Source organism: Xenopus laevis, chromosome 8S (genome assembly GCF_017654675.1).
Source record: "Xenopus laevis strain J_2021 chromosome 8S, Xenopus_laevis_v10.1, whole genome shotgun sequence".
In the NCBI taxonomy this organism is placed as follows: domain Eukaryota; kingdom Metazoa; phylum Chordata; class Amphibia; order Anura; family Pipidae; genus Xenopus; species Xenopus laevis.
In genome coordinates, this window is record NC_054386.1 from 76,316,120 (window position 1) to 76,338,125 (window position 22,006).

At 38.5% G+C, this 22,006-nt stretch overlaps 1 protein-coding gene across 4 annotated transcripts in view; it reads right to left on the reverse strand.

Annotated features, from left to right (window-relative positions):
* Positions 1-22,006, reverse strand: part of LOC108700174 (muscleblind-like protein 3) — a 71,761-nt gene that overhangs the window by 41,054 nt on the left and 8,701 nt on the right. The window contains exons 1-2 of one of the 4 annotated variants that reach the window (XM_018233115.2): positions 15,197-16,453; positions 5,172-6,035 (exon numbers count right to left, since the gene is read on the reverse strand). In XM_018233115.2, the coding sequence (XP_018088604.1) occupies positions 5,172-5,345 (174 nt within the window). In that variant the 5' untranslated portion in view covers positions 5,346-6,035; positions 15,197-16,453. Of the gene's footprint in view, positions 1-5,171; positions 6,036-6,092; positions 6,189-15,196; positions 16,454-22,006 lie in introns of those variants that run through there. The other 3 variants (XM_041575104.1, XM_018233117.2, XM_018233116.2) reach the window with 3 other exon arrangements.

A 22,006-nucleotide genomic window follows, 5' to 3' on the forward strand; every position in this document is an offset into this window, starting at 1 on the left:
CGTCAATTTGAATTGTGCAATTTATTCAGATTGGTGCTCTGAAAACTCGACTATCTCAAGTTGTCATCTGAAAATTTTTAATTTATCAGATTATCAAATGAAAACCAGAGCAAACAGCCCAAAACTCAAGAGAATCCAGAAGGTGAAAAACATGTTCCAAACGTTAGAGGGACATCTGACATTGACTTTTACATAATTTCTACAGGTTTTAGCTGGAGTATTCTAGTTTTTAGCAGCTTCAGAGCATAATAAATCTCCAAAATTTTTTTGTTTCCTTTAAAAATTCGGATTTGTTTTCCCTTTAAAACTCAAACAGAAAAACTCGACCTTTAATAAACAGAAACCCTTAATTTTGGATCAGTGATGGCATGTATTCACTGCTCACAAGCTGAGTGAAATCCAGATTACTGTATATATATTTCGCATCTAAACATTAACTATAATCGTGTAATCAGCATGTTTTATCCACATGACAAAAGGAAAATATTCCCACCGGCAAATAAGGCAGCTACCAAGCTAATTCTCATGCATTTTTCCATTTGCCTTGATGTTAACCACACCCAAGTCACTATAAGATGTATGTCACTATAAGATGCATGTTTAACTGTGTAAAGATAAAATCACTTGATGCCATGGATTTCACTCAGCTTGTGGGCAATTCATGTTAATATGAAAACCCAATGCAGTACCTTCCATCTCTCATAGATTATTTTGAAATCTTCATTTTCCTCTCTTTCCTGTGTTATCACATAATAATAACTATTCTCTTCTTTGGACTAATCATCAAGTGACTGAGATAATGACAAGGCAATATACAAATAAAATCAGCGTCACTGATTTTTAAATGGACACCTTTGACGTACCATATGCATGTATAGATTTTCAATAAAACAAGGAAGTGCTCCAATAGGATGTTATCTCTGTTAAAGGAGAAGGAAAGTATTTTTTAATATTTTATACCCCCCATAATTTGAAAGCACAGCCCAAGATGATTCTGGTCGCTAATTTTTGCCCAAATCGTTCCCTTCACCTGTTACTCATCGTTGCCGAAAACAGAAATGCAACTTGAAATAACAATTTTAAGTACTTAGAGTTTTAAGTTTTAGAGTTTAAAACTAGGTAACTGATAGCTGTACAAATGGGTCTCGTTTATTAACACTGGGCAAATTTTTGCCTGGGCAGTAACCCACATCAACCAATCAGTGATTTGCCAGCTGCAGGTAGAACAATAAAGCAAATATCTGACTGGTTTAGAGTTTACTGGCTAGACACAATTTCTAAATGATCCACAATTGTGGGCCTATAAGGTTTATCTTAAGATGGCCATACACAAGATATGATTTGGCCCCTTCAGACCAGTTAACAGCAGCTTATCTGCTTGTGTATGGGCCCTCTCTAACTGCCTCCTAGATATCTGGCCAAAAATCAGCCAGATATTTAACTGGCAGGTTTGAAAATTCAGCACTAGTGGGTTGATGTGGTCCTATACCATTATGATCCAATCTAATCGGATCAGCCCCATTTAGCATGTAGGTGGCCCAGTCAGGCAAAGATCCACTTATATATATATATACGGTATGTCTATTTTGGCTACACATTATTGGAAAAACCTTAAGTAAACGTATTAATCTTTTAATTTGAAGCAGTCAGGCTTTGTGTTGGATGTGGATCAAATGGTTCAAGGGCAAAAGCACAGCTCTTTTTAGTGCAGTTTTGCAATCTACACTCTGGCAGGATACAGTGTTTGCTCTCACAATGCTGAAGTCAAATATGTTTTTAAACATCAGGTTCCCATTCACTATTAAGAAGAAGGCTCCAGAAACTGGAAAGGAGTTAATAAAATAAGCTGCATTCTCTCTGAATATCCTGTTGGCAGGCTGTGCGGGTCATAAAACATTTGTCATAATTAACTCTTCTGCAGCTTGTGATCAGCAGCATATGTGTGTCTCCTGAGCTATCTAAAACTTATTCTAATAGTATGGAAAATGTGCTATTTACTGTACAGCCTTGTAAAGCTTGATCTCTCCAAAAGCAGCTTCAAAAACAACTCATAACCTCAGCTATAAATGAATTTCAAGGACCCATTTAGACCACCGGGACAAAGAATTTGGATTGCCACAAAACTCTGTAGGAAAACAGTGAAATGTAAACAGCTGGTACCACTGACAATTTCACATAAGCCTAAAGACACTGTTATCAGCATATGGAACAAGAGGCTGTGACCATAGGCGCACAGATAATATTGTACGTAACAAATTTTCGTATGATATTCGGTGCGTGTATGGTGGGAAAAGAGCCAACTGATATCGGCAGAAGAGATGGATATCGGTCGGCTCGTCGATCGGGCTGGACAGAAAATTTTGATTGGGTTCCTTTGAAGGCACCAGAACATCGGCCATTGTTAGTGCTGAATTGTCAGATACAGGTAGAATTCTATTGTTTTTACCTGTATATCTGACGATTCAGCTCTACACGTGTGTTGTGAAATGAACAATCTTTCTTGGAAAGATCTTTTCCAAGAAAGATCATAATTGTTACGTCTAAGGCAACCAAGAGAAGTTGACAAAAATGTGACTGCTAATCAGCTGTGCTGCATGGCACAGGAGTGAGTAACAATTACAGTATCCAGTGTCCTAATGCGCTGCTTGAAAGAACCTGATAACTCATGCATCTAGCGATTTCTCGCTTTACATTGGTCAGAAAATCGATCAGGCAGGTTAGAAAATTTTGGCAACAGTACAATGTATCCATTGTCCAATTGTTTGCAGGGCCAACCAGGCAGCTACCCATAGTGATCCTGGCTTCAACTAGATGATATCATTTGAAATGGTCTTTTTAGTTGATGGACAAATCATACATTTAAACGATCATTTCAAGATAAGCTTGGTCTTACAATGACGAAAAGATCTTTTAAAAATGTTAACATCTATGACCACCTTTAGTGAGTAAAACACGAAGAAAGCCCATGGTCATTGTCCATTGCCTGCTTGTGACCTTGCTCAATGTATCAATTTCTACAATATATTGCAATGTGCTTTAACGTGCCATATATTGCGCCTAATACTCCCTAGTGCCAATTGATGCAGTTGTACAACACCAAAATTATACCTGAAAGGAATTGAATGCTTATTATTTTGACCTTAATATGGTATAATTTGTTGTAGTTGTACAGCACCAAAAACCTGCCTTAATATTTGTATATACAATATATTGCTGTCAATTTTATATTCCTCGGATGTTGGTTGTTGTAGCTATGAAACACCAAAATCATTCCACTTTCCAAAAACAAGTGTGTAACCGTTGTTTAACAAAATACAGGTATCACCACCTCGACAGAGTTCATAAAAAGCATAGATATTATCGACATCATTTATTATTTAAAGGGGACCTGTCACCCTAAAACATCATTCCAAATCCTATTTTATGATGTTAGTCAAGCAAAATAAGCTTAGTTTTCACTACATAACATTATTTTAATCTTGTTTTAGTCTTGGGATTACACAATCAGAGCAAGCTGGCAGGCGCCATTTTGAGGACACTTATTATGGCATGCTTTGCATCATTCCAAAATCTTGTTTATGTGCCAGAATGGGGCACCTCATTCCAATGCCCCATGCACTGGCTACACAATTAGATGGTGAGGATGGAGGGGGAATGTGAGGAGTGCAGTGACATCTAGAAAGTGCAAAATGGAAAGTGAAAACAATTAGCTGCCCGCCTCTATGCCAAAGGCATAGAGGAGGGGCAGGCTACACACGATTGACAGCTGAGATTTTTAAACATGTTTATAACAGGAATGGGTGCTTCAATAAATAAAATAATTGTAGTTTCATGTTTAATTTGAAAATGAAAATTTTTTATGCAGCTTTCCCTACAATAGCATGTGTTTCCTTCACGGTATATTTGCTATGCTATCCTCTCATTATGCTCACAGTGCTGTTCCTTTATTAAGCTTATATCTCTTACATCAATTCACCAGCAATATATGGGATGAATGATGAATAGGAAAGGATCTAGTCTCAAGAGTAATCTGCTTTCTGGCTGGCTATTAAGACCATTGTTTCATAAAACAACAATCTATATCATGAAAAAAGGTTCACTTTTAGGTGAACTACCCCATTTACCACATTTTCTATACATTGAAAATAAATTATTATTGCTGGCAGCCACAACCGGGCAGTCTATGTATTCAAATGTACGGATATCTACCAAGACCTTGAATATGGCAACTGGGATATTTCTAAAACATCCATCCAGAAGTGCTACATTACTGTTGGTTCTCTGTGCAGCCCAGCAGCCTAAATGTATTAGAAAACAGTCTTTCCAGTGACCTGGTAATTCTCTTTATTTTTCAATTTTGACGCTGGTATTATTATTTTTCAGAAATAAACCAGCATTTCAGGTGTTGAAAGGCATTTATAACCTTGTTTCTATTATCAATGTGAATGCTATATTGTATTTTAGATATCTGCCATTAAAAATAGCCTTACAGTTAAGTTACTGTTGTATTTGGAAAATTACACCCCCAGAATGAATACTTAACCAACCGTTTATATTATATTAAGTTGCTTATTAAAGAATCTTACCACATTGTAATTTCATTATATATCAGTAAATATTACCATTATACTGTACATCTTTTTACTTGAGCCACCATTTTGTTATAAGTTGTATTTGGAAAATTACACCCCTAGAATGAATACTTAACCAAGAGTTTATATCAAATTAAGTTGCTTATTAAAGAATATTACCACATTGTAATATATATATATCAGTAAATATTACCCTCATACATCTTTTCCCTTGAGCCATCATTTTGTTATGGTCTGTGTACTCCCTAAGAGATCACCTGACCAGTAGTAACTCTAACTGTAACAGGAAGAAATGTGGGAGTAAAAGACAGAACTCTGTCTATTAATTGGCTCATGTGACCTAACATGTATGGTTTGTTTGTGTGCACCGTGAATCGTAGGAATAGTACATAGTAGTAAAAAAGTATATTTTTATGAAAATGGTTTAGTAAGAGGAAGCAGGGTTTTACAGGTTTTTACATATGAGCTGTTTTCTGCAATATATTTTTATAAAGACCTGCATTGTTTGGGAGTATAGTTTTTCTTTAAATGACATCGACAAAGACTGTTTATTTGAGTTTGTAATAAGAACATTCATACCTTTAATGAGTCAAAGCAAGCAATTACTCGACCATTTTCCACATGGCAACTCCGAGAAGGGTGAGCAAATTTGCACTCCACATCGGATCTTGAACAAGTGCCTCTCTGGAACTCTCGACAAACTTCCAGCGTCAGCCATTTTGTGTCACGTACCAGGGAAACGTTAACGGCCATATTATGAAACCCCTGGATAGAGGTACTTTTCCTTTTCTAACACAATTTTCCACTTTCTAGAAAAGGGTAATAAGGGAATATGGGATTTCAAGCTTAACTGGACAAAAAAAAATTTGTCTTGTAGCTTTGGTAAAAAAAAAAATTGTCAGCACTTCGGTTTGTTTTTACAAAGTCAATCTATTAGTCAAGACAAAAAAACACATAAAATAAGAGAATAAAATCCAATCATAAAATAGACTTTTAATCTGATAACTCGGAAACAAAAATAAATTTAATTAGAGGCCAGCTCATGAAAAGTGCAAAAAGTCAAAGTTCAAAAGTATTCGTTTTTTTTGTTTAATATCTTTCAGCCAGTTCTGGAATCTCTTAGATGAAACCGGCAGTCTTAAGACAATTCTGTGCTCCAAATGAAACCAATAGCAAGTTTCTAATTTTGCTGCTGTTATATGTATTTATTCAGTTGATGAATGTTACATTCAAGCCTAACTGCGTTTTAATGTAGAAAAAGTGAAATCAGAACTGTTTAAGTGAAAACAGGTTAAATGGATTGCCGTTGGGGTGTGGCCTGCAAGCAACGGCAAAATGAAGAAAAAAAAAAAAAAGCAAAGCAAAAAAAAAAAAAAATAGGAGAGGCAGCACTAGATAGAAATCCAAGCAGTGTTGGCTTCGGTAAAGGCACGTTTCAGCAACCTGCAAGGAAGAAACAAAATACACAATCAGACAGAGCTAATAGTTCTTATCACTTACTGTCATCTCATTCGAATGAATGTCTTTAAACTAGAGAAAAGGCTTCAGTTAGTGACATTACGGCACACTGCAGTCAGCCATTATAGATTAAAAAAGGCTATTTCTCACATGAAGCTGCGCATGGTAAAACAAGCAGCCAATGACTTTTACTTTAGCATTAGAGGTCTGGACGGCTACCCAGTAAGGGAAATTGTTTCATTATGATTTTTTTTAGCATTAACTATCATTTTTATGCCCAGTGTTCAGACTGTAATTGCTTTGTGTCTGATATTATATTTCCAATGCACTAAGCTAATTTCATTATATTACACTTTTGTTTCGAGCTTTGGCCAGGAATTTGGAATATAATGAATTTTGCAACAATCGCACTACTTTCTGCAAGGAGAACAAAAAAACTGACAGTAGCAAGGCATGTGAGAGGGTACTGTGGCTTTCAGCTGGTGGCTGTGTGCCATGGGCAGGTAGGACTACAAGCTCAGCACAAAGTAATCCTGAGTAGAAATGCACCCTGACTCACAAACAATGCATCTAATTTAAGGAGGGTAACATTGCCAGTGGTATAAAAAGGGCTCAGCGGGAATATTATAGAAACAACAACACAAAAAAAGTGCTTAGAATTTAGCTAAATGCTTATGAATTGAAAAAAATATGAAGTAAAATGTATGTTGTATTGCATTGTAATGGGGTTGCTACATTATTGCCACTGGCAGCCCATTTCAGTAAGGATAAAGGGTAGGTATTATTGTTATGTAAATATACAGTATATTGTCATTGCAACTACCCTAAAAAATAACTTCAGTGTTTTGTGTAAGTACACAAGAATTGCTATAATGCTCATGAAGTGAAGTGTCCTAGTGACACAAAATGCGTTAGGCATGAGTGGTTTATACAAATAAAATATCTTTCAATTGTTACCTACTATTAGTCTGATATATGCGTGACCTTTTGAGTGCCTTGCTCCAACATTTTCTATAATGCTCATGGACCCAGCCCAAGCCTGGATGTTATGGTAGCCCAGCAAGTAACGCTGGGCACATTTTTTTTTTAATGGAAGAAGCACACCAGCCTGTGGTCGTGAATCTGATATACTAATGTCATCTGGTTAATGCACAGCCCGGAAACACACATTTGAGTGATTTTTTAAATTGATATATATATATATATATATATATATATATATACCCCTATAACAATGAATAAATACATGCTGAAATGTGCTGTTTTAGCTGGAAGCATTACAATTGTTATAATGGCACATGTGCAAACCCTAATGTTATTGATTTTTCTTAAATCGTTGTGATATAAAAGCGTGCCCAGTCTACTTTAATGAATTGTACCCAATTGCACCTACTTTGGCCGTAACCTATGTGGCTGTATTTACAGGATTCTACAGGCTGTGTCAGTAGCCGCAATAGACATGCGCCAAGTTAATTGCACACTAATGCTATGCCACATGAAATGGCGTACTGGAAGTATTGGCATCCCACTCTGAAAATTATAGCCACACCTTCTGCTAATAAACTTTGGAAATATTAGGTCTTAAAGGGAATCAATCTTTTGGTTCCCTTTAAGAAGCACACCGGCTATCATCTTGTGTATCAATATAATATTTCTAATATAAAGCAAAAAGTTGCCAACTGTGTGTGCAGAGTAGTGATGTGCGGGTCGGGTAAAACCCGACCCAACTCGAACCTGGCCTCCCTCCACCCGAGCCCGACTTCCTGGGTTCCTTTTATAAACCCGCGCTGCTCCGCCGATGACATCACAAAAGGGACAGGGTGAACAGGCGCATGGCTATAAAATCGGAAGTCGGAAGCCGGCAGTTTAAGGTGGGTCCAGGTCGAGCTCTTCTTCCTTCTCTCCCCAAATCCGACGGACTCGCGGGTATCGGGCCGGCCCCGCACATCACTAGTGCAGAGCATATCTTAGCAACGAGTTACAAATCTCTGTGGCAGCTCACATACTTTAGCTCTTTGGAAATCATGTTTTTATGCAAGGTTACACAATTCTTCTTGGAGGAGCCATGAATACTTGACTCTGGTTTGCAGAATTTATCATAGCAAAGCTTTATTGTTGTTTAACCCCTTATTGGTAGTAAGTTTGTTATTTCACTCAGAACAGTACTTTATCTTCTAAGAAAAGAACACATGGCTTTTTCTTTGATATTTTCCAATTCAGATGCAGAGATCTGCTCATTTGGGTACTGTTTAAGGCTTCAAAACAGAGTGTTGCCAAATTACAGGTTTGCACTTTTAACTACAAAAGAAAGTATCACCACTCTGGTATCACTCATTTACAGGATTTTTTTTTTCTATTATAAATTACTATTGCATTATGTAGTAACCCTGTTTGTCTTTATTTTTCCATTTACTGAGGTGGAGAAAGAGTTGTGCACTTTGCAAAATTTATTCCGGATATTCTGGTATTCACCATCCCAACTTATATACTTATACTGTATATTTCCTAGAGATGCACTATTTTGGATTCGGCCGAACCCCCGAATCCTTCACGAAGGATTCGGCCGAATACCGAACGGAATCCTAATTTGCATATACAAATTAGGATTCTGTTTTGTGACAAAAAGTCAAAATCCTGTTTTGTGACAAAAAGTCACGTGATTTCCCTCTCCGCCCCTAATTAGGATTCGGTTCGGCCAGACAGAAGGATTCGGCCGAATCCTGCTGAAAAAGGCTGAATCCTGGCCGAATCCCGAACCGAATCCTGGATTTGGTGCATCCCTAATATTTCCACATGTGAAGGTTTATCACATATTCCCAAAGTTATTACCTGCATATTTTTTCTTTAAAACAATTAGGTGCTCACTGGAAGGGGTGTCACTACCATCCTAATAGCAATTGCAACCTCTAACCTTCAAAGACTTCACAGTACTGGACAATTTAAAAAAATATCACTTCTATTAAGCATGTTTCAGAACAAAATGCCGCCCTTCTTCCAACATGAAAAAAGGACATGTTGTTCCAAAACACCTCTTAATAAAGGCAAAATTATTTTAAGTCTTGGTGCCTCAGAGTTTCTGGAGTTTTAAGGTTTATTATATTACTAGCCCAGTTACATAAGCTGTTCACATTATTACATTTCCCACTTGCTATAAAGTCACGGGGGCTGCTCTCATGGGCTTTGCACTCAAAATTAATTTAAACCACCCCACTTTAATGCATGCTAATTACATTTAAAGGAACAACAAAAATAAATGTTCTAAAGTAATACAAATATAATGCAGTGTTGCCCTGCACTAGTAAAACTTGCTTCAGAAACACTACTATTAGTTATATATAAATATTCTGCTGTGTAGCAATAGGAGCAGCCATTCAAAGGAGAAAAGGCTCAGGTTACACAGCTCTGTAGAACAGATTAGTGTTATCTGTTATCCACTATTTAACCTGTGCCATATAGCCTTTTTTCAATTTCCGCCATTGCTACACAGCAACTTGTTTATTTGAACTATAGTAGTGTTTCTGAAGTGAACTGATCAGTTTTACCAGTGCATTGTTGTTAGTTGCCCATTGGTGAAACCAGTAAACTGTTGGATAATGCACAAACAGGATGGCATGCTGTCCTAGGTATGTTGTACAGGTCATTGTAGTGTACAAAATTAATAACACAGATATTGGCCATGCATGAGTACCCACCACTATTAGTTTTCTGCAGAACTTTTCCAGTAGATGCAATACAATGGTTTTGCAGAACCAATCCTACAATTGTTTTTTCCAGAATATTAGTAATTCTTCTGCTATCTGTTAATCACAGAATATACAGTTTGAGGCATTATTGGAATAGACTTCTTGGCTGGAAACAAGATGACTAATGCTACATTGTTTTAGCGGTACATGTAGTTGGGACAAGCAGTGCAGAGAATATCAAGTGACATATTCCAATATTAATCACAGATAACTTAATACCGTAGTTCTTTATAATCACATGTTTTCCAAATATAACCTTTTAAAATATATTTTTCATGTGTGTAACAAAAAGCAACCAAACTTGTGCAACTTTACCCTTTTGTGCCACAATGCCAGACAAGATAGCCAGAGAACTGAAAAATTGGACTTACTAATCTCTAGTTATCTTCACACCATTTTGGAAAATAAATCCTTTTCCAGTTTTCCTTTTTTGAGTCCCTTGTATCAAAATAATTTGTTTTTGTTATCAGAAAATATCAACCCTCATCTTTAATACTGATAAATGGTACTAAAAGTACATTTTGTACAGGGAGGCTGAAATTGTTATAAATATTCAAGGGTTGTAAACTATATTTATTTTTGTAGAGAGAACGGAAAAAACAAATTGAGTAATATATAGATGCTAGCCATGGTAATATACAATAAGTGCATTCTGGAATCCTAAGTGCTGCTGAGCTGTATAGCATGGGTCAGTAACCTACTGGCCTTTGAAGTAGAAAAAATCAAATTTTTTTTTTGTTGATCTGTTAAGAAGGGTTCTTATGAGGTAATAACCTCCAAAGAATGTGGGCAGTTGTGTAACAGTGTAGTGATTCTTCAAACTGTGTAAAACATCAAGCTTGTTTATGTAAAAAAACAGAAAATATACTAAGTAACATAGCTAACTCAAGATTCTGCTAGCCATCAGAGATGTCTATCACACCAAGCTGTCCACGGCTGACATTTAAAGAAGGACAGATGAGAAATATATTAATGTTTAACTTTTGAAAAAAAATTACCCCACTGAACATTTTAGTCTGAAACTGCAGATGATGTTGGAAGAGTAAAGAAGGTACATATAAACGTGGACACTATTTGCATGGAGTTTCAATTTCTTCCACAGTCCAAAAACATAGGTCAGTACCCCTCCCTAGCTCAAAGTACTGGTCCAATGGTATTCTAATGCTACATGAATTAGCACTTTTATTGTAGTAGAAAGTTCAGCTTCTGACCCCTTAAAGATAAACTATAATGAAAAAAAGTTTTTATTTGTGCCTGAAAATTACATGGTAATGTTTAGAGAAACAAAGTAAAAAAGAAAGAATTCTGGAAAACATTGTCACATTTGTACTACCTAATGAAATAGAAGAATACACCTGGTTTGGCCATCAGTAAGTTTGGCTGATCTGATGTTTGTCCACCAGGCCAATGACTGGATGATATTACAGGCCTGTGTAGAGCAGTAATCATTCATCCAAAAGCCAAAGTGGTGTATAGCCTATGTTTTTTTTGTGCCTCTGGGCGAAGTGATATTAAACAAGCTCTAATATATATACTGTTCCACAGTGCCCGCACTCTGATATAGATAAAAGCCAGAGGTGCACGATCAATGTGTAGTATACATAAAGAAGCAGGATCAGCACACTCTGTATTGTGATGAAAAAGTGATGGTTTATTCAATAGAAAGAAGTATTTTATCCTAGGATGCCTAGGATAAAATGCTTCTTTTTATGCTGGAGTGACTGGATGTGTAACACAATAGCCAGAACACTACTTCCTGCTTTTCAGCTCTATAACTCTGAGTCAGCGACATGAAGGGGGGCCACATGGGACATATCTGTTCAGTGAGTTTGCAATTGATCTTCAGCATTCAGCTCAGATTCAAAAGCAACAGATATGACCCATGTGCCCCCCCCCTCAAGTCTCTGATTGGTTACTGCCTGGTTACCAGAGTAACCAGTCAGTGTAAACCAAGAGAGCTGCAAAGCAGGAAGTAGTGTTCTGGCTATTATGTTACACATTCAGTCACTTCAGCCATTACATTAGCGTAACTAGAGGGGGACAGGCCCTGGTACGTGACACACAGCCGGGCCCCGCCACCCTCTGTACGGCCCGCATTTTCAGTGGTGCACGGACTGCCGGGGGCCCTGAGGGGGTGCCGCCACTGAGCCTTTTTACATTACATTTTTGGCTAACTAACTATATTAGAAACATTTTTTTATTTTGCACAGCCTATCTATTAACCCAGTTTTTATTCCTTTAATAAAGAAGTAATTGCAGATATGCGCATGTTCAGTACATGGGTTTCAAGGTATGGTTTTGGTTGTAGGGACTCGGAAAGCTGTTAGCTAGTCACTTTGTAACGGTGTGGTCTGATTCACTACCCAGCTCAGCTACTTCCTTTTCCAATCAAAAGAGGCTGGATGCCTGTCATACACAAGCTGATCTGGACAGTGAACAAGGCTGCTCTGTTGTAGTTACTTACTACTAGCTAGGGATAGGCAATAAGCCAAGTGCAGCTGACTTGAGTAACTTGTAGGGCTGTGAATGGAGCTCCATGATAATTGCGGAACCTGCTCAGTCTGAAACAGACTAGTAATTTATTTTAGATGATGGCATCCTTTGCAGGATCATTTGCACTTTTGCTTTGATCATTTGTGCTTGACAACATATAAAATCATTTTTAAAAATGTATTTTATGGCTATGGCACACTGGGTTATTTTTGGCGGTTTGGCACCAGTGATTTTACTAGCTCAGTAATGTTGACAGCAATTTGCTCCCCAATAATGGCTATGGCAGTTGGCGAAAGCACTCATACAAGCTGGCCACTTTTCTAAGGACCAATAACCCGACTAGCACCGTGAATTGGCACATCTTCCTGTTGGTTTAATACACAAGAGTCTGATTGCATCAGAACAGCTGAGAAACTAAAGACTGCTATTTTATATTACCCATAATAAAGAAATCTAGCCATTTTTAAATTGGTTTGGTACATCCTGAGAAAGAAAGAAAGCACTGGTGAACTCAGCAATGCAAAAAGACCTGGAAGTCCATGGAAGACAACACTGATGGATGATCGCAGAATCATTTCCATGGTGAAGAGAAACCCCTTCACAAGAACCAAACAAGTGAACAGCACTCTCCAGGAGGTAGGCGTGTCGATAGCCAAATCTACCATTAAGAGAACACTTTATGAATGTAAATACAGAGGGTGCCCTGCAAGGTGCAAGTCACTCATAAGCATCAAGAATGGAAAAGCTAGATTGGACTTTGCTAAAAAAAAAACATCTAAAAAAGCCAGCACAGTTCTGGAAAAACATTCTTTGGAGAGATGGAACCAAGATCAACCTCTACCAGAATGATGGCAAGAAAAAAGTATGGAGAAGGCGTGGAACAGCTCATGATCTAAAGCATACCACGTCATCTATAAAACATGGTGGAGGCAGTGTGATGGCTTGGGTGTGCATGGCTGTCAGTGGCACTGGGACACTAGTGTTTATCCATGATGTGACACAGGACAGAAGCAGCCGAATGAATTCTGAGGTGTTCAGAGACTGAAAACCGTTGCAGTAAAGGCCTGGCAGAGCATTAAAAAGGAGGAAACCCAGAATCTGGCGATGTCCATGAGTTCAAGACTTCAGGTTGTCATTGCCAGCAAAGGGTTTTCAACCAAGTATTAGAAATGAACATTTTATTTTCAGTTTTTTAATTTGTCCAATTACTTTTGAGCCACTGAAATGAAGTAATTGTGACAAAGAAAGGCTTTAGTTCCTCACATTTTTTATGCAATCTTTTTGTTCAACCCACTGAAGTAAAGCTGAAAGTCTGCAGTTCAACTGCATCTGAGTTGTTTTATTTAAAATTCCTTGTGGTAATGTACAGAACCAAAATTAGAAAAAGTTGTCTCTGTCGAAAGATTTATGGGCCTAACCGTATCTTTCTATTTAAGTGACCTTCAGCTTCCATCAGGTACTGATGTCCCAGTATCTTAGAATGCTGGAAGTTTTAGTTCAGCAACAGCTGAAACTAAAATTGATCTCGGTGAAAGCACTCCCTCTCATGTTGTTTTATTTGTTCTGTTCATAATTTTCACAGTTTCCCTTTTGTTTTTACACAGCTCTGTGGAACCTTAGGCTATACTAATAATAATTAATCCGGAAGAGAAAGAATGTATATGATTCTTTAGTATGGCAGCTTACATTTACTATGGAAATCGAAAGGTACATGAGAAGGATCCACCCAGTCATGGCCTTAATGAGAGGCTGCAAGTGAGCACACACACAAGGCAAGCATTTCCACTCCTGAATATCATAGCCTTACATTCTATGTATTAATGAAGAATAAACAAGTGATTCAATGAATAAACAATCGAGCATTCCTTTTAATAGTAAAAAGGGCTGGCTGAAATAAAGGGGTTAATTCTAATGGGATACCTGCATAAAAGGAGTTGATTATTAGGGTAAGGTCCCACTGGGCGTTTCGGGGAGATGTAGTCGCCTGGTGACTAATCACCTCGTCTTTGCATCGACAAATTCCCCCCGAACGCCTTCCCTCACTCTTGCGCTGGCTAAAATGAAAAATCGCCGGCGCTAAGCACACGCGGCGATTCGTTTTCCGAAGTCGCCCAAAGTTGCCTCACGAGGAAACTTCGGGCAACTTCAGAAAACAAATCGCTGTGTGTGCTTAGCACCGGCGATTTTAGCCAGCGCAAGAGTAAGGGAAGGCGTTCAGGGAGATGCATCATCAGCTCTTTCCATTTCTTCTCTCTAAGGGTATGGTCACACTGGGCGTTTCAGGAAGATTTAGTCGCCTGGTGACTAATCGCCTCGTCTTTGCGGCGACCAATCTCCCCAAACGCCTTCCCTCACTCTTGCGCTGGCTAAAATTGCAGACGCTAAGCACACGCGGCGATTTGTTTTCTGAAGTCGACCAAAGTTGCCTCATGAGGAAACTTCGGAAAACGAATCGCCGCGTGTGCTTAGCGCCGGCGATTTTAGCCAGGGCAAGAGTGAGGGAAGGCGTTCAGGGAGATTGGTCGGAAAGAGATGATGATGCATTCTAAATAGTGTCCCGGTAAAAGGTATATTATTTAAAAATATAAAGTCCGAAGCACTAGCATGTATGAATGAAGAAACATTTGGTAAAAACACACACACACACCAAATTGTGCCGCGGAAATTGTGTAAGCTTTAGAAAATAAAAAATAAACGATGTAACGATGCACACATATGTCCATATGGCAGGAACGTCGAGCTGGATTCAAAACACGTGAGTAAATGAATGAATATTCAAATTGCATACAAAGTACAGTATCTTACTGTATGTCTATCAGCAGCATAGAAATGATAGCTATACATATACACACACATATATAAACACTTAAGGCTAGGATGTTAACAATGTATATTTTAGTGCCGTCGTACCTCATTCTCTTTTGTGACTGGTAATTTCCCTCTAACCAATGCAGCATTTTTTTTTTTTTTTTAGGAATTTCACGTCGAGAAAAGCACTCGTTCCTTTTGCTTGTTCACTTTCTGTCGTTACTCCAACACTGGCCCACAAAGATAAAGCGTATGTGCAGTCAAGGAATCCCAGACCGAGAAGCAGAAAATGAGTGGCAGTCAGGAAATGGGTCAGTCAGAAGTGCCGCCAAAATGTGAGCTGTTTCTAAAGAAAGGCCCTCCCTCCTAGAGGCTGCCAATCAAACATGGGTCACGAGGCTGTTTGCACAGACTGAAAAGAGTTCCTATTGACACAGCTTATGTCTGCAGCATGCTACCCTCAGCACAGCTTTCATGCACAGATCAAATTACAGACGCTTTCTCTCTTGCATTCAGATGGACCCTGTACAATACAACCTTTTCCAGGAATACATGTTTTAGCTTTCACTACACAAGTGACCAGTTTTTATCAACAGTACAGGAGACAGATTTAAAATACGACAGGCAGTGCAACATAGAATTCACAGTTTGTGACTATTCTTGCTTGCTTTTTTAAGCAGGACACTGATAAATCCCTAAAGGAGCTATAAAATGAACCAAGGGATTGTTAGCAGCACATTCATATACATATGAACAGGTTACGGCACAATTTAGAGCGTTGGTTTATGAATATATAAAGGTGTTCACAATGGCGTGATGTAAGCCTCTCTGAAACAGCATGCCCTGCTATGTTTAAAAAGGTGTTGTGAGTGGACTACAGATAGCATAGCTTGGGGAATATGGATGTTCAAGTATTAACGGTCTGTTTCGATAGAATACTCTTTTCCGTAAAGAAAAAAAAAAGTCTTTTGGGGGCACAATAAAATGTAAACATACCAAGTCAACAACCTATGGTAACATGCTGTTTTCTAGTGCATTTCACTTGTATTCCGATGTTAATACTAATAAATAGTATGGTACTAAAATAAAATCAGTACTAGTTGCCTCACGAGGCGACTTCGTAAAACGAATCTCTGCGTGGGCTTAGCGCCGGTGATTTTAGCCAGCACAAGAGTGAGGGAAGCCGTGCAGGGAGATTGGTCACCGCAAAGACAAGGCGATTAGTCACCAGGCGACTAAATCTTCCCGAAACGCCCAGTTTGACCTTACCCTTAGAGAGAAGAAATGGAAAGAGCTGATGATGCATTCTAAATAGTGTCCCGATAAAAGGTATATTATTTAAAAAATAAAGTCCGAAGCACTAGCATGTATGAATGAAGAAACATTTGGTAATTAGATATATATATACTCTAGCATGTATGAATGAAGAAACATTTGGTAATTATATATATATTTATATATACTCTGTTTCGATAGAATACTCTTTTCCGTAAAGAAAAAAAATGCCTTTTGGGGGCACAATAAAATGTAAACCAAGTCAACAACCTATGGTAACATTCTGTGCCAGGTAAAGGTGTCTGTGAACTCTTTCACTCATACATAAACTTCTGTTGAGTTAAATGTCCAACGGACATAAATGTATGCCCTGTACCAAACATAGTGTAGGTGTCCAATAAAATTCACCCTAGTGTGTGTGTAAGTGAATGCTATAGGGACCTAGACGGTAAAGTTGATGTTTGATGGAAACATGTCTATAGCTCTCTGCTACCTACCCTTCCCACAGTTTCTATAGGGTTTTCTAGTACATTTCACTTGTATTCAGATGTTAATACTAATAAATAGTACTAAAATAAAATCAGTACTAGTTGCCTCACGAGGCGACTTCGTAAAACTAATCTCTGTGTGCGCTTAGCGTCGGCGATTTTAGCCAGCGCAAGAGTGAGGGAAGCCATGCAGGGAGATTGGTCACCGCAAAGACGAGGCGATTAGTCACCAGGCGACTAAATCTTCCCGAAACGCCCAGTGTGACCTTACCCTTAGAGAGCAGAAATGGAAAGAGCTGATGATGCATTCTAAATAGTGTCCCGATAAAAGGTATATTATTTAAAAAATAAAGTCCGAAGCACTAGCATGTATGAATGAAGAAACATTTGGTAATTAGATATATATATACTCTGTTTCGATAGAATACTCTTTTCTGTAAAGAAAAAAAAAAGTCTTTTGGGGGCACAATAAAATGTAAACATACCAAGTCAACAACCTATGGTAACATGCTGTGTCAGGTAAATGTGTCTGTGAACTCTTTCACTCATACATAAACTTCTGTTGAGTTTAATGTCCAACGGCATCAATATGCCCTGTACCAAACATAGTGTAGGTGTCCAATAAAATTCACCCTAGTGTGTGTGTGTAAGTGAATGCTATAGGGACCTAGACGGTAAAGTTGATGTTTGATGGAAACATGTCTATAGCTCTCTGCTACCTACCCTTCCCACAGTTTCTATAGGGTTTTCTAGTGCGTTTCACTTGTATTCAGATGTTAATACTAATAAATAGTACTAAAATAAAATAAGTACTATATAGGCGTGACCCTATCATTTACAGTATGCTTCCAACATTTTCCATTTAAAATTTCTATTTTAGTATTTTGGATTTATTGATGATACCTTTCCCTTTAACAAGACCAGACCACTCATACATATTAGCTCTTTTTAATGCTGAAAATGTAATAGTAATTTAGTGGATGGCCATTCATCCTAGACAATAAAGTTCCCGTAATCAAATTAACATACGGTATGCAGCTAGGGGACTACAAAGTAAAAAAAGACTAAAGGGGGAGGAAGAATTTAATCCAGAGTCCCTGAGGTTGGGTCTGAATTATTCTCAATTATTATTTTTACTGTACACTGGTCTCTGCCTCTGATTCATTATATGGTGCAAATTAATGTTGTATATTCTTGCCATGACCCACTTGTGCAGTTCTCATTGGCACTTGTTAGCGCATAAGTACAGTCATTTAAAAATGACACTTTATTATGTTTTAAATGAAACAGGCATGAAAAATTAAATGATGTGGCAATATATTGTGTGTGCAGTTTTTTGTATTTCCCATTAAAAACTCAAGAAGAATTCCTTTTTGTCTGACTCATTTTCCTTAGAGACAGATGGGGACCAGATCTCAAAATTATCCCTCTTTTCTGACTCAAAGTTTGCTGCATCTGAAACAAATTTGCCAGGAATTAGAATAGTCATAACTATGATTTTGCAGTTCTAGACAATAACCCTGTGAACAAAGCTTATCTTAAATTTTGATACTTATTGAAATATAGCAGGTGATGAGAGCTCATATATCAAATCATGTAAAGTACATCCCAAAGGCAAAGATAGTGAAACTAATTAGTCCCTAGTTAATTTTTTCCATAGTTTAAGAACAGTCAACAAAAGTGATTATCACAAGAGTTTAAAATCAGAATAATACCTACAAATATGAAACATTTTTGAAAACGTAGATCGACAGTATTGGTGCACTCTTTTCTGCTTTTGGTGAATGATAAAGATTTGTCTTTCTTGGATTTATCTAATTTATTCTAATGCTAACAGACTTCTGCTGCACAAATATGGCAGCCTCCTCATACAGAAACATGGGGCTTCAGACAGGTAATATAAAAACATTGTGCAAACACTTTATGGAAAAGTTATAAGTAGCTTTCAAAGGCAATATTATGACAGATGTAAAAAAGAGTTTAATTTCTGGTGGCAGTATCTCTTTAAACTGCAGAGTTGTGATATGGGAAAAAAAAATATTTTGGACTACTGAAAATCTATCCCCCCCGAAAATACTTATGGCTCGTGTGACCTAACAAGTATGTGTGCCCTTGGTTTTCTTGTTTGCATCCAGAATTGTAGGATCCCAGGGGATGCTCTTCTTTCTTAAAATGGCAATTTGCTATTTAGGATTACCCAATTGCACATACTATAGTAAAACCCAGGTATGTAAAATCAGGGTACTACTGTAATTCCACCTGCTTTTTCCAGTGATCGTAGTTCAGTCTCACTTAAGGCTATGGTAAAAGAGGTGTTTTGCATTTCACAATTGCCGTTAGAGGCCCATTTATCAAAGTCCGAATTTATCTCAATATCTTTTGAAAACTACTCCAACCAAGTCCGCATGGGTTTTTTTCTCCTTATTTATCAATACACTTTCCTGAAAATCTTCAGGGAAAAAAACCCGAAGAAATCTTGAAAAAAAACACATCGTACAAATTTTTCAGATTTTCCATTCAAAAACTCAAATTTTTAAGGATTTTTGCCCGAAAACCATAAAAATCTTTGGATTATTGCACGAAACTCAGTGCAGATCAAGATATCTTTGGAACTTCTCCCATTGACTTATATGCAACCTGAGGTCTGAGATGCAGGATTTTCAGATTCAGACCTTTTACATCCTCAGGGTATAATAAATCTCGAAAAATTTGAGGGTTTTTTTTTCCACTAAAAATTCGGATTTTATAGTAAAAGTTTTTTGAGTTTTTGGCATTCAGACTTTAATAAATAACCCCCGAAGTGTAACACATGTATTATTGTGGGGAAGCTCAGGACTTGGTTTAGTAAAAAGGTATTATAAGCATGTATTTTTTTGTCAGTTTTTAATATTAACGTGCAGATATTTTACAATTTTTTTAAAGGTAGAGTTTCTGTAAAAAATCCTTCCTTTCCTCAGCCTTCCTCCATTTCAATATTACGCTGATATTTTGCCATTATAACTATTATTCTGTGTGATTTTATACTCTATCTGATTATATAAGGTTACAGATTTCCTGATGTAACATTGTGTAATTATTGCACTCCCAGCCATGCTCAACCCACAAGAATTACTATTTGATGTGTTTTTGTGTTCATGTTTTCAAGGCTGGTTCAGTGTGATATTAGCTATACAAGAATCATCTTATTTGTCACTCCCTGTTCTGCTATCTGGCAATTTAGCTGGTTGGAAATTGATCCTTCCATGAAAAAACATTTTAGTGCGATCTCTTTACATCCCAGCAGGCAGGGCAGCCATAAGGGGGGGGGGACAGCAATCTGTACCTGTGCCAGCCAGCAGCACCCAATATTGCCCCCAATCTATACCTGTGTCAGCCAGCAGCACCCAAATATTGCCCCAAGCTGTACCTGTGCCAGTCAGCAGCACCCAATATTGCCCCCAATCTGTACCTTTGTCAGCCAGCAGCACCCAAATATTGCGCCAAGCTGTACCTGTGCCAGCCAGCAGCACCCAATATTGCCCCCAATCTGTACCTGTGTCAGCCAGCAGCACCCAAAATTTGCCCCAAGCTGTACCTGTGCCAGTCAGCAGCACCTGAAATATTTCCCCCAATCTGTACCTGTGCCAGCCAGCAGCACCCAAAATGTTGCCCCCAAATCTATACCTGTTGTGCCACCAATGCATTGCCCCCCAAGTCTGTACCTGTTGTGCCAAGTGCCAACAAACAATGCATTGCCCCCCTAAGTCTGTGCCCCCGAAGTCAGCAGCATCACCAAATTTGGCCCATCCCATATCAGTCTGTACCTCTTTGCTCAGTGCTCACTGACTGTTCTCCAATAACACCAGTCACCACACCAGCAACCAGTTTCAGAACAAATAATGCCGCACTGACCGACCGACCACTGCCTGAGGGCTCTCTCCAACGCGCCAGGCCAGACCAGCACAGCTCCCTCTGCGGAGTGACGTCATCACGTTGTGCACTGCTTACTACATCGTATGGATGCGCATCCGGACCATGACCACTTCTGAATCGCATTAGAGAAGAACTGACCTGTCTCTTCTTTACAAACTGGAGCAGGAGGGAGAGAGGGCAGGCTGAGGCGCAAATTCACAATCAGATCCAGGGCAAGTAAGAGGGAGGTCTTGAAGCAGAACGGAACTCTCCTGGGGCATTGGAGAACAAACCTTCAAACTTAAACAAATAAAAAAAAAAATGTTTCCTTTAAAAGGGTGCCCCCTTATGACTACACCCTAAGTGGGCGCCTACTCTGCCTACCCCTAGTTCCAGGCCCTGACTAATAGCACCACTAAGTACTATTTGTATAAGGAATAATGTGCCTTCTGTTGTAATATATAAGTCACTGAGGAGTTCCATGACCATATAGAGGTACAAGGCTCAATAACAAAAAGTACATTATTTTTTATAAAACACAAGTTTGTGAATCATGACAGAAATTACATCACTAAGCACTGTATACACTATACAATGTAACTGTTTAAAAGAATATAATTTAAAGGAATTGTAGGGACCCGTAGAGTTAATCCTACGGTTTAAGGGCCCCTCCCCTGCCTCATGGCCTGAGATACGGGTTTTCTACCTGAATTTTCCAGGGACAGAGCCTTTGGATTGGTGCAGCATGGCTGATCCCAAAAGGAACCACAAGGTGGTGCTGTGCAACCATATAATAGAGCAGTGATCCCCAACCAGTAGCTCGTGAGCAACATGTTGCTCTCCAACCCCTTGGATGTTGCTCCCAGTGGCTCAAAGCAGGTGCTTATTTTTGAATTCCTGGCTTGAAGGCAAGTTTTGGTTGTATAAAAACCAGGTGCACTGCCAAACAGAGCCTCAATCTAGGTTGATAATCCACATAGGGGCTACCAAATGGCCAATCACAGCACTTATTTGGCACCCAAGAACATTTTTCATGCTAGTGTTGCTCCCCAACTCCTTCTACTTCTGAATGTTGCTCACTTGTTCAAAAGGTTGGGGATCCCTGTAATAGAGGATGCCATGTGCTTTGTCAGCCATTACAGCTTTAAAGTTCAGGTTACAGTGACTGCTGTTATCTGCTACAGATATTTGTTTCACTTTGGATAGAGTGACAACGCCGGCAAAATGTAGGCCTTCAGTGGAGTGCAATAGGCCTGCC